The 13,158-nt window shown below is 50.0% G+C and overlaps 1 protein-coding gene across 4 annotated transcripts in view; it reads left to right on the top strand.

Annotated features, from left to right (window-relative positions):
* MED12 (mediator complex subunit 12) overlaps positions 1-13,158 on the top strand; it is a 35,627-nt gene that overhangs the window by 11,751 nt on the left and 10,718 nt on the right. For 3 of the 4 annotated variants that reach the window (XM_042479260.1, XM_042479262.1, XM_042479258.1), the window contains 19 exons: positions 103-221; positions 989-1,132; positions 1,367-1,530; positions 2,473-2,604; positions 3,489-3,716; positions 4,347-4,491; positions 6,284-6,404; positions 6,696-6,797; positions 8,035-8,148; positions 8,303-8,457; positions 9,224-9,403; positions 9,620-9,703; positions 9,892-10,046; positions 10,150-10,311; positions 10,422-10,533; positions 10,640-10,729; positions 11,436-11,545; positions 12,489-12,624; positions 12,986-13,147. In XM_042479260.1, the coding sequence (XP_042335194.1) occupies positions 103-221; positions 989-1,132; positions 1,367-1,530; positions 2,473-2,604; positions 3,489-3,716; positions 4,347-4,491; positions 6,284-6,404; positions 6,696-6,797; positions 8,035-8,148; positions 8,303-8,457; positions 9,224-9,403; positions 9,620-9,703; positions 9,892-10,046; positions 10,150-10,311; positions 10,422-10,533; positions 10,640-10,729; positions 11,436-11,545; positions 12,489-12,624; positions 12,986-13,147 (2,615 nt within the window). The remainder of the gene's footprint in view (positions 1-102; positions 222-988; positions 1,133-1,366; positions 1,531-2,472; positions 2,605-3,488; positions 3,717-4,346; positions 4,492-6,283; positions 6,405-6,695; positions 6,798-8,034; positions 8,149-8,302; positions 8,458-9,223; positions 9,404-9,619; positions 9,704-9,891; positions 10,047-10,149; positions 10,312-10,421; positions 10,534-10,639; positions 10,730-11,435; positions 11,546-12,488; positions 12,625-12,985; positions 13,148-13,158) is intronic. The other variant, XM_042479259.1, reaches the window with a different exon arrangement.

The following is a 13,158-nucleotide window of genomic DNA, read 5'->3' as shown; positions in this document are numbered from 1 at the left end:
TGAAGCCAGGTGGCGTAAGACGGTAGCTATAGGATCCCCCTTTGCCTCTCAGCGACCCCCTGGGATAGCAGCCACCTAGATCATGTCTGGCTTTTTTGGCAGGAGGAGAAGAAGGGCAGAAGAGGAAGAGGAATAAGCCAGAGGCCTTCCCGACTGCTGAGGATATCTTTGCCAAGTTCCAGCACCTTTCTCATTTTGACCAGCACCTTGTCACCTCTCAGGTATGCAGCGTGAGGGTGGAGGCAACCAGGAAGCCCCCTTTGTAACATCTACCTCTTGATGGTTTGCTACCACACAACAAACTATCTGGTGTGTGTGTGTTGGGGGAGGATAACTGGGGCTGCATTTACACTGCGCTATTAATGTAGTTTGACACCACTCAGTGCTCTAGAATTCTGGGATCTGTAGTTTTGTCAAATATATAGCCTTCACAGTCAGAGAGCTCTGGTGCCAGAATAAACTACAAATCCCAGGATTCCATAGGATGGACCCATGACAATTAAAGCAGTGTCAGATTGCATTAATTCTGCAGTGTGGCAGCAGTCTTAGTGGCAGAGGTGCAAGGTTCAGTCCCCAGCCTGTAGAAGAACCAGGTTCAGTCCCCAACACCTCCAGTTTAAGATATTAAAATTGGCTGGTTTTGACAAAAAGAGTTGCCATTCTATGTGGACAAAACTGGGATGACTGTCTTAAGGGCCTGAACAGACAGGCCAAAATAAAGCTGCTTCGGGTCACTTTGGAGGTATGCTGTTTAAATGATATACACATTTTAAGAGGCCAGAAGCTGTGCCAAAGCTATGCTCCAGTCCTTAGAACTGGAGCATGGCTTAAGTGTGGCTTCCGCTCTTTTAGGACACATGCATCATTTAAACAGCATATCTCCAAAGTGACCTGAAGCAGCTTTATTTTGGCCTATCTGTGCAGGCCCTTAAGACAGCTTCCTATGTTCAGCTGTGACCGTTGGCCCCTTGGCCTCTGCTTTTTCCAGGTATCTCGTAACGTTTTGGAGCAGATCACCAGCTTTGCCTTAGGGATGTCATATCACCTGCCTCTGGTGCAGCATGTCCAGTTCATCTTTGACCTGATGGAGTATTCGCTCAACATCAGTGGACTCATCGACTTTGCCATCCAGGTGAGTGCCTGACATCTGACTTTTTCACCTTTGGGGATGGATGAGTAATGCTGGACATCACTGTAGGCCTACTTCAAAAGATTGCCTCTTTTTTTCTATCATTAAGTTTGCATTGGAAAAACCTCACTGCAGCCTCCCTGGACCCCTTATTTGGACAGTGGGGGTCAGGGTGTGATGTCTATGAGCCATGATCTCCTCCCAACCCATGTTTGTTCTCTCTGCTGCTGGGCATAGTTGCTGAATGAGCTGAGTGTGGTGGAAGCAGAGCTGCTGCTGAAGTCTTCTGACCTGGTGGGCAGCTACACCACCAGCTTGTGCCTCTGCATCGTGGCCGTCTTGCGACACTATCATTCCTGCCTTATCCTCAACCAGGACCAGATGGCCCAAGTCTTTGAAGGGTAAGGCCTTAGACCATCTCGCTGGCTCCATCCAAGCCATGGCGGCACTAGTGGTATGTCCTACCACATTGAAACTGCGTGAGCTTAGTCTGGATTCCTTGTTAACATCATCGCCAAATGTTAACAGTGGCCCAGTGGTATAGAAACGGTTGTTTTGTGTTAGTGACCTTGTTGGATACTTTCTGCATTAGCTTGGCAATTTGATAGTTGGAGGCTGGGAATGGACGTGTCAGGGGCATGGGGCAGGCTTGTGCAATTTGATTTTCTTTGTTTGCTTTCTGCATTCTGTAACCTTTGGGAGTCATCAGTCCCACCCAGAGGCCTTGTTTTAGCCAGGCATCGGAAACTAGATTGTCAGTTGGTATTGTCCAGGTAGAATTTGTTATTTAGGGTCCAGTTCTACCATTGTCTATACAAAAATGCTGCACCCCATCAGTAAAAGGGCAGGAATACATCTCTGCTCTGGATCATTTGCCACGAATCAAGCTTCTTGTATAGCAGTGATGTGTCTGTGTTTGGCACCAAACAACCACTTGAGGAATGTTGGGACTACAGCTGGTTCCAGGACAGAATAATAGTCTCTTGGCATAACCCTGTCCTGGATGGAAACAAGCTTCTTGTCCTAGGCAGATCTTTGAAATGTTACTTTTGTGGAGGGGAGGGTACAACTCCCCAAATCCCACTGGCTATACTGGCTGGGGCATTCTGGGAGCTAAAGTACAAAACAGTGACATTTCCAAACTCTGAGTTTTATATCTAGGCTCTTCCTGATGATGGGTAGACAACATTCATGTTGGGGACATATCTCTGGGAACTTTGCCATGGAGGCTTCTGGGGTCAGACCTGTCCACTAGACATTTTTGTCTTACAAGGGACCAGGGGCCGGGGAACCTTACCTCCAGCTTTCTTCTCTATGCTGCATCTCTTCTCCTACCTTTCCAGGCTGTGTGGGGTGGTGAAGCATGGCATGAATCGCTCCGACGGCTCTTCTGCCGAGCGCTGCATCCTGGCCTACCTCTACGACCTGTACACGTCCTGCAGTCACCTCAAGAGTAAATTTGGAGAGCTCTTCAGGTGAGGCGCCCTTCTGGCTAGGGCTTTGCAGCCTTCCCCTAGCACCCATAATAGGGTAGATCAGGGGGTGGGAAACTGGTTTCAGCTCAAGGGCTGAATTCAATTTCAGAGAAGTGCTTTGACTGGGAAGCATAGTCCGAGGGTGGGCAGGGCTAAAGACAAAAGGGGCAGAACAAAAACATTGAAATGTTTTAGCTATCACAGCCAATATTTATTTATGTCGCGTACTTATACCATAATCTTCAACCAAAAAAGCTACCAGGATGGCTTACAAATCTTTAATTTGACAGTTCCCTGCCCTCAGGCATACAGTCTAAATAAGACAGGAAACATAAGGGAAAGGGGATGACAGTGAAGGAGGAGATGAAGTCTGGCAGATACTGCCTACTCTTCTCTCCCTCCAAGGCCACAGTTGTGGTAGTTGGAATGGAGGGAGGCCTTTTATCTGCTGCTGGGACTGAGGCCCGATGGCACTGTGCTTGCCTCTTTTTCCCTCAGGAGCCTGGCTGGAGGTTGGATGAGATGGCCCTTAAGGGTCATCTATCATTCTGGGGGAAGCATTTCAACCATTTTGAATGCAGAACCCTGAAAAGAAGGAATCATGGGATAGGGAACACGGCCATCTAGGAAAGTCCAGAAAGCTAGATTTGGTATGAGGGCTTGAGGTTCCTCAGCTGTGATGATGCGGTAAATGAATGACACCTTGCTTCCAAGGAGTGGAACAGCAGCCGCTCATGCTGGGGATCGCTCTTTGGAAGCAGATCTTTATTTACCACATCAGAAGGTAAAACTGTATTTGGGTGCGTCTGCTGTTGGGTCAAGGGAAGCCAGTCAAGGAAGTTTCTTACCCACACACGCTTACCAATGCCTTTCTGTTCCACCAGTGACTTCTGCTCCAAGGTGAAGAACACCATCTACTGCAACGTGGAGCCTTCTGACTCCAACATGCTGTGGGAGCCCCTGTTCATGATTGACACCATTGAGAATCCCTCGGCCCACAATTTCACCTACACCAACCTGGGCAAGAGTCTCACCGACAACCCAGCCAACCGCTACAGCTTTGTGTGCAATGCCCTGATGCATGTGTGTGTGGGACACCACGACCCTGAACGGTGAGGGCTGTGCTCTGCTATGCTGAATGGGAGGGCAGGGTGGGATGGTGGATGGACAGATAAATCTGTGGTGGGTCTCAGGAGTATGTGGTGATGCCCATCTGTGCCCAGCAATGCACCACTTAAGAGCATAAGAGCACTACTGGTCCAGATTAAATGAGTAGGCAAAATGTAGTTGCTTTTGAACTGCACTTCTAATAATCCCCGGTCACTGGCTAAAGCCAATGGGAATTATATACTAAGGACAGCTGGAGTTGCCCCAGTTGCTTTTTCTGATCTAGTCCAGTCTTCCCCAATCTGGTTCCCTCTCAATGTGTTGAGACTACAATCTTCACTGTCTCTCAAGTAAAAGACTGGCCTCTTTAAATCCTACTTCCTACGCTAGCCATTAAAAACAGTCCCAAGAAGTCTGTAAGAAGGCATGGGTTTCCTTTGCTGGTTCTCCTACTCCCTGTCCAGGAATCTGCTGTTTGGAGGTCTGCTGCTGAATATGCAGGCTCTGTGTTGCTGTCAAGCCTATATAGCTGCTGATTGGTTTTCCCTCCGTCCGAAGTGTTCTTGTTTAGCAAGGGATTTAAAGAGCAATCCCATCCAGCGTTCCCCCCTCTCTCTGCTCTCTTCCCTGTCCAGAGTCAATGACATTGCGATCCTGTGTGCTGAGCTGACAGGCTACTGCAAGTTGCTCAGTGCGGAGTGGCTGGGTGTCCTGAAGGCCCTGTGCTGCTCCTCCAACAATGGGACTTGCGGCTTCAATGACCTCCTCTGCAATGTGGACGTAAGGGCAGGGCTGTGAACTGTTGTGGGAGGGATGGAATCTGGAGAACCGGAATGTGTAACTTCCCCTAATCTGGGTCCCCAAAATCTTATTTTTAAAAAATCTACTCAGAGCCCCCCCACCACCACCACCACTCTAGGAATTGTCAGGCTTTAGGCTCTCCTGGCCTGTTTTAGCCCAAGGAAGGCTGCCCCCACCCTAAAACAGGAAATGACAAGAAACCACTTAGGGGTTTGAAAAAGTCCCTTCATGGACCTTCTAGCAGCGTACATGCCTTCAAGCCACATACTGACTTTTGGTGACCCTATGAATTTCATAGGGTTTTCTTAGGCAAGGAATACTCAGAAGTGTTTTTGCCACTTCTTTCCTCTGAAATAGATTGTGGCACATGGTATTCATTGGCACTCCCCCATCCAAGTATTATCCAAAGCCACCCATGCTTAGCTTCCAACATCAAATGGGATCTGGTGCCTTTAGGTTGTTTAGGCCCATAGCAGTGTAGGAGGGGGCAAAAAGCTGGCAAAATTGCACACGCCAGTTTTGTGCCCTAAGAGTCACAAAGATTGCATGTGTCTCTGTGTGTGTAAATTGTGAGGTCCTGGAAGGGGATCAAGATGTGGCCCACTCCTGGAAGAGGTTGGGGGTGTGTGAAACGCTTTGAGGGCTGGCTCAAGGAGACTTCCCGGATGGCACATGGCAAGATTTGACACCCAGCAGTGTGATGTGTTCACTTGAAGAACATTCTCTTCCCTGAGAAGTGTTGAGCTCCATCCAGCGCTATTTCTTGGCAGTGTCAGGAACGCCAGTCCTCTTTTGCCTTGACTTCCTGCCCTTGCCTCTCTTGGTTTCGATTCAGAGGGTATCCGCACTTGCCAAGGATCTGAGTCTTCCGCAGACGTGAAATAACGAGGCTGTCTGTCAGTCACATGCCAATCCCAGCGGAGGCCCAGCCTCTTGCAGTCCTCTCAAGGCAGTGATTAATGTCTGTGCCGGGAAGGAGCCGCTGGACGGACTCTGATCATGATTGCAGCCGGCCAGTGCTGTCAGAAGGGTTTGGGGGGGGGGGGGCTGGGAAGGAAATCATAATGATCACTGGACGTGCTTTTGTTTCCCACCCCAGATATCCCTCAGGGTGCAGTGAGGATTACTTTAGAAGCAGCTAAAGAAAAAATATTGTCCTTCCAGCGAGTGATGGGATGTGTGTGAGAGACAGAAATAAATACGGGGAGAGCTTTGCTTTTGGATTCTACCTCTAATGCCAAGGCGGGCAGAGTGCAGCCTCTGGATCCCCCAGGAAGTCCTCCCCAATCCCACTGTACCCCCAAATTTAAAAAGTTGTCATGCTTGTCAGGCAGTTTTTGCCCCTGACCACACAGAAGGCCCCTCAAATGCATGAAAATATACCCACAAGCACCCCAGAATCCTATACTAGCTCAAATGCCTCTGTTTTTCTCAGCAGTACATCTGAAAATGGCAACAGGACATTATGCCGCATCACTTCTAGTGGCCATTTTGAGAGGGACTGCTGAGGAAAATGGAGGGTTTGGGGCTTGCTATGAGGGTTTGTGGCCTGGAGGGGGTTTGGGGAGGAAATTGGCCCTTGGACCCCACGCAGTTGCTCTAACGGCTGCATTGAATCTTCTCTATCTTCTAAAGCACAATCGTTGCGTTGGAAATATTTCTTGTTAATAAAACTGGCAGGAATTCTGTCCTGAACGGAGGATCTCTTTTGAATAATGTCACTTTTGGATTCAGGATTTTCTTTTTATAGCAGTATACTTCTCTTCGGCAGGTGAGTGACTTGTCCTTCCACGACTCCCTTGCTACCTTTGTGGCCATCCTCATTGCCCGCCAGTGTCTCCTCCTTGAGGACCTGATCCGCTGCGCTGCCATACCTTCACTGCTCAATGCTGGTGAGTCTCTTTCATGCCTATCAAGAGTTATTTTTTGCAGGTGGGGCAGGTTGGGAGGTTAAGCAGGATTGCTGTTTGGTATGAGCCAGGCTTTGGAATAATAATTGTGTTTTGGACCATAACTCCACAACATGGCCAGCAGGATTCTGAGAGCTGTTACCCAAGGAAGTATGTTTTGCAGCTTTGAGTAGGGGCCATTCTTTAGCTTCATGCTTGCCCTGCAGCAAAGGCCTGGTGCAGACTAAAAGTAAAGTGCAATTCCCCTTGGATATTCTATGTTTCTCTATACAGCCTGCAGTGAGCAGGACTCTGAACCCGGAGCCCGCCTGACCTGCCGGATTTTGCTGCATCTTTTTAAGACTCCACAGCTGAACCCCTGCCAGCAGGATAGCAGTAAGTGCTTCCTCTGCCCTGGATCTTGCCCTCCTGCTTCTCTGTTGTCTTCCTTTCTTGAAGGAAGCTGCTCGGTCCAATCCTTGTTCTTCTTGATCAGCTTGTAGCTCTCCATCAGTCATTCCTTACCTTGTCAGTGCCAAGTATTCCTCCAGGGTCTGAGTCTAAGCTTCCAGTAATTACTCCCAGAATCTCTTGCCCCACTTGTCTACAGCGATCCGTCAAAGCTATGGACTGAGTGGGCAAGCTGTCCTTCCTAAGTTTCTCCCACTCTTGCCTCTAGCAGCAACATTCTCCCACACAATGCTCCTTCCCTTGATATCTTCTTGCTTTCCTGCCACTTCTCCTGACTTGGATAGAGCTCTCCTTCCCAAGGCTAGTTAAAGTTATTGAAACAGAGGAGAACTTGGGCATAAATGCTGAGAAACTTGCAAATGTGGGAAGGAGTGTATTCTGGGGAAGGGTGTCTCACCATCTGAGAAATCCCAGGAGGGTTGATTTCAACCCTGGAGTGTCCCACCCCTGCTTTACACCCTGCCTTTGGGATTCCAGAAGCCCCTGTCTGTTTTGGAAATGGGGTGAGGGGGCTGGGACTGAGTGGTCCCATTTTGGTTGGCTCCAGCAGGCAGGCTTTTCTGCCATTGTGAATCTGGGCTTTTGGGAGACTTAAGTACCGCTGCTGGATCCGGCCTGCCACCATCACTGCTTCCTGCTACTTGACTCCAGGGATACACTGCTCTTGGATGATAATTGCCACATGTAATTCTTCATTTATCTGTCTCCCCCCCTGGTAGCTGCCAAGCCCAAGGGAGTTCTGTTACAGCTGTTAAACAGCCATACAGGGGGAAGGAGGAAGGGAGGGAAGTGACTGACTGGAGTAGAGTGAAGTGGAGACTGCCTCCCTGTCTCTGCTGCAGTTCTCTAGATAGTACTCTGCTGTAGTTTTCTCTTCCTTTCTCCCTGGAGGACTGCAGTGGGGGCAAAGATAGTCCCCACTGCTCAGTTGCCTGTCCTCTCTCTAGCCACTGATTATGGCAGCAGCCGCAGGGGGTTTGGCAGGTGCCTGGTGCAAGAGGATTTGGATGGCGCACAAGGGGCTAGTGCACCATTCAAAACCAGACATCCATGCATCTATGTCACTGAGAGGAATCCATCCTCTACTCCCTGCTTGGACTGGAGCATCTGCCCATTCACAGGTAAGAACTTTTGCCTCCCTTTCTTTCTGCTCTCCCCACAGGCAAGCCATTGGTGGGCATCCGCTCCTCCTGTGATCGGCACTTGCTGGCTGCCTCCCAGAATCGGATTGTGGATGGCGCTGTCTTTGCCGTTTTGAAGGCCGTCTTTGTCTTGGGTGTGTATTTCAGATAGGCCACAAAATGTGGATTCCATTTCTCCAGGGCAGGACAGGCCACAAGCCTAACCCTGCTTCACGCGGGAACCTGAGGAGAGGGGTAGCACTTCCAGGCCCAGGTCACTGGGTGACAAGTCCTTGTTCTTGGCTGTAGGTGATGCTGAACTGAAGGGTTCTGGGTTTTCCCATCCGGGAGGAGTTGACGACCTGATGGAAGATGACAAGAAGCCACCTGGCCGGATGGTCTCCATTGAGACAGCCAGCCTGGACGTTTATGCCAAATATGTCCTGAGGAGCATCTGCCAGCAGGTGAGCTGAGCAGGGCCTTGGCCCCCCATTGGCCCCCTGCCCACTTGCTACATAGGGACAATGATGGTGAAAGGGTTTCATCTGGGATTGCTCTGGCTTGCGCCTGAAGGTAGTGGTTTTCATCTAAGACTCTGGGGGTACTGGTTGAGCCACAAGTGACAACTGTATGCATAAAATGGTTGTCCCTGCACTTTGACCCTTCCCTTTTTCTCTGTTGCTAGAGAAAGACAGAGTTGGAGAAAGTTGAGGTTTTGGACTAAAATTCTCAGAATCCCCCAGCCACCATGGGAGTAGAGAGTAAGCCATCACAGGAGAAATTTGGTGTTAAGTACAATTCCCAGAATTTGGGGTTAGTCCAGAACTCCAAATTTTCCCAACCTTTGAGGAAAAGCACCATGCAATGAGGAATAGAATCCCAGAAGACCACAAGGGCCACCCGGTCTACCTCCCTGCCATACAGGAATACACAGTCAAAGGTTTGGTTCACTCTACCCTCTACTAGGCAAATGCCTCAGCTGACAAGGAGTAGTGCAAATCCCCAAGCCACTGGCTGCCTTGGTGCTCCCACCAAGAGAGTAACTCCTACTTTAGGTAATAAGCTCAGCTCTTTGTCAGCTGCCACCGGTGCATCCTTGAAACAAACTCCTAACTGGCATGTCACGGCAAAACATGGACTTGGGGTAGTCAGCTTCTCCACCTGTAAGGCCAGGCCTCGTGGGCTGAGCTTAGGCGATTCCATGCCCTTTTGTCCTCTCTCCATTGGCAGGAGTGGGTGGGCGAGCGCTGCCTGAAGTCCTTGTGTGAAGACAGTAATGACCTGCAGGACCCAGTCCTGAGCAGCACCCAGGCCCAAAGGCTGATGCAGTTGATCTGCTACCCGCACCGGCTGCTCGACAATGAGGAGGGCGAGAACCCCCAGCGGCAGAGGATCAAGCGGATCTTGCAGGTTCAAAGAGCTGGGAGCTGTGGGTTGGAGGGGAATGTCTGTCTCTCTGGCCCTCAGGGTTCTCCAAACACCAGCTTTCGAGGTGGTTTTTGGGGAAGCTTAAGTTATGGTAGAAGGATGTGATGTGCAAAGAAACTGGGAAGGGCAGGCAGAGGGACTGAGCAGATGCAGAGCCATAACAACCAGGTGGGTGACAAGACTTTACCCTCATTACAGAATCTGGACCAATGGACGATGAGGCAGTCCTTGCTTGAGTTGCAGCTGATGATCAAGCAGACAGCAAACAATGTAAATGTTCAGGTGTGCACAGGGGTACTGTAAGGGCCACACTTTGCCTGTCCTTGGATGCAGGCTGTATTTCAAGCTGGAAAGAGCTGATACCTTGAATGGTATAAAAGCTCCTGACCAGTACCATTCTCTTGGCACTGAGCCTCCTTTTGGGCAAATGGATTATTCTGAAACTCCTTCTCTGCTTTGCCACCCTGCAGCAAGAAATGAACTCTCTGCAGGAGAACATCGCCAAGGGTACCATTGAAGTTTTTCAGCAGTCTGCTGAAACCAACTCGGCCAGCAATGGCATCGTCAACCTGGGTGGCTCCACCAGCCTTGGGCCGGCTAACACCAAAGCCAAGCCCGTCCTCAGGTCAGAGGCTGTACAGTGAAAGAAGAGGTGGCAGGTGGAGATTGTTGGGGTTTAAAGAAACACATTGACCCAACTCACTCCTTTTCCTGTCTCCATGTACCAGTTCCCTGGAAAGGTCAGGCGTGTGGCTGGTAGCCCCTCTCATTGCCAAACTCCCAACATCCGTCCAGGGCTATGTACTCAAGGCAGCTGGGGACGAGCTGGAGAAAGGGCAGCATTTGGGTTCTTCATCCCGCAAGGAGCGGGACCGCCAGAAGCAGAAGAGGTGAGGGGGGACCCAGAAGGAAAAACGGGTTAAGGAATTGGAGGGTGGAAGTGGCTCTCTTACAAGCTAAGCCCCAACTCTGTCCTGGCATGTCTCCCTCCTGCTTACAGTATGTCCCTCCTGAGCCAGCAGCCCTTCCTGTCCTTGGTCTTGACGTGCCTGAAAGGCCAGGATGAGCAGCGGGAGGGCCTCCTCACCTCCCTGTACAGCCAGGTCCAGCAGGTAGGTCTGTTCTGCAGCCCCTTACCAAGATCTTGTCTGGAATCCTGTCAAGGAGTTGCTGTCAGGAGGCTGGCCCAACAGCTAGGTCTGCATCTCTTCTCCCTAGATTGTGACCAACTGGCGAGAAGATCAGTACCAAGATGACTGCAAAGCCAAGCAGCTGATGCATGAAGCGCTGAAATTGCGACTCAACCTGGTGAGCAACTGAGCAAATTAAGGTGTGGGGTTGGGGAAGATGGGAAACATTTCCTCTGGTTCCCAGGGCTCTACTGCAAAACAGCACCAATTGGCAGACCTCCTTGTCTGGAGACAGCATCTGCCTTGTTCTCCTAACTCTCTAGCAGACAGGAGACCTCTTTCACCCAAGGGTCTCCATCACTTTGGGAGAATTTCTTGCAGGGAGGGGACCACATTCCAGTCGTAGGGAATACTGATAACAGAAATGATGAGGCTGAAAATACCAGTCTTGCCAACAACTAAGCTTTGGACAAAAGGTGTTTCATCAATTTAGAATTTGTGTGTTTGGGGGTGGGTGGGGGAGAACTCTGTATAGATGCTGGAAAACCACCAAATAATGGTTTCAGGGGGCAGTGGTGCATCTGTGTGGGGAGGGCAGATATGTCCGCAGGGGGGCTGCAGTTCTCTCACTCCTGCAGCAGAGCCTCCTCATAACTAGCCACAAACCTCGGCCTTGCATAAACCAGGAAGCTTAGCTCCAGTGTTAGGAGGTAAACTGTTCCAACATGGTGAGGGCCCTCAGCTCTTGAACTCGGAGAAATCCAGCCTCCCCGTTGCCCTCACTCCATCTGGCTTCCCTACCAGGATTGTTTGCTCCCAGAGCCACCCCCTAGCAGTGCACTATCTTTTGGGCTAACAGTCTCCTCTTTTCTCCTCCCTGCAAGGTGGGCGGCATGTTTGACACAGTCCAGCGCAGCACCCAGCAAACCACAGAATGGGCCGTGCTCCTCCTGGACATCATCAGCAGTGGCACAGTTGATATGCAGTCCAACAAGTGAGTGTTTGGGAGAGGAGGGCCACTGTCTCCCTATAGGCAGGCACCCACCCACCCTCCATGGCAGCCAGGAGGAAAGCAGCCAAGTGCTGGAGAGTAGTAGTTTGCCTGTCGTTTCTCAGTTTGGCATTCACAAACTGTGATAGAGAAGCAGAGGGTGGTGCCAGTTCAGTTGCTGGAGAGGCAGACCTTGGATGCCTCCTTGTTTTAGATCAGCATCCAAGTTTTCAGATCTGAGTGGGAAAGTCATTAATAATGAAGCTTTTTAGAAAGGAGGATGTAGTGACTGGAGCCTCTGTCACTAGGCAGATGGGTTTTTGAGCCCTTGCCAGCATTGTGGTCAAATGTTAACAGTTGTCCAGTGACAAAGAAAGGGTTAATTTGTCTTAGTGACTTCATCATATACTTTGTTGTTGTTGTTTTGCATTAGCTTGAGGCTGGACAAAGATCTGAAGGCTGGGAATAGACTGGGAATTTTCCACTGTTACTAACCTGTGTGTACAAATCTCTGTTAGATTAATCCTTGGGAGTCCATCTTCCATCGGTCTTGCCTGGGAAAGGGTCCACCCCAGCTCAGTAACCCCATTGAGCCAGCCATGGGGAATTGGATTGCCGGCCAGGGAGAGTCGGGGTACGACTACAGGTGGCTCTCCATATCCACAGATTCTGCTGTATCCACAAATTCAACCATCCATGCCTTCAAAATATTCCCACCCCCCAAAATTCCAAAAACCATTTTATAAAAGGGACACCATGTTTCTTGGCTGTATGCCACTTGCTGCATCATTTACCACCAATTAAGCTCATAGCAGTAAAGTTTGTCAGTCATGGGGAGGCCAGGAACTACACGCACTTTCAGAACAGAACAACGGACTAGAGCAAATTGCATTCCATGTGATAGTGTGACTCTTTCTTCTTTCTTTTCCTCCCTCTAATTCTCTAGCGAGCTCTTCACTACGGTCTTGGACATGCTGAGTGTGCTTATCAATGGCACATTGGCTGCTGACATGTCCAGCATCTCTCAGGGCAGCATGGAGGAGAACAAGAGAGCTTACATGAACCTTGTCAAGAAGCTCCGGGTAAGTGAGGAAAACGCTTCAGGAAGGGAGTATTGCAGGGACACCTATGATCTATTCATGTGATGCAGATCAAGCACAATGTTTGGTTGTGCGCAATGTCTTTCCACTCAAGCCTGCTTGAGATTTTGGGGGGAGGAGGCCCTTCTCTCAGTCCAGCCATATTTGATGGGGGTGTGAGTTCCTCACCTTAACTTTGTGTTGTGCTTGATGTGGGGGGACCTGGTGACTTGAACATGTGCCAGGGGTGATACAGAGGCATGGAGTGTCTGAACTGGCAATTCAGACACAAGTAACTTGTCTGCTTGGACCAGCCAAAGATCTCCCCTCCTACCAACTCTCTCTGGCTTTCCTTTCTCTGTAGAAAGAGCTGGGTGACCGCCAGTCTGAAAGTTTGGAAAAGGTGCGCCAGCTGTTACCTCTGCCCAAGCAGACACGGGATGTCATCACCTGCGAGCCTCAGGGCTCTCTGATCGATACCAAAGGCAACAAGATCGCTGGGTTTGACTCAATTTTCAAGAAGGAGGCAAGTTTTTT

The sequence above is a fragment of the Sceloporus undulatus genome, chromosome 7, assembly GCF_019175285.1.
Source record: "Sceloporus undulatus isolate JIND9_A2432 ecotype Alabama chromosome 7, SceUnd_v1.1, whole genome shotgun sequence".
NCBI lineage: Eukaryota > Metazoa > Chordata > Lepidosauria > Squamata > Phrynosomatidae > Sceloporus > Sceloporus undulatus.
Note: the sequence above shows the minus strand (reverse complement) of the source record. Positions and strands in the feature narration are given on the sequence as shown.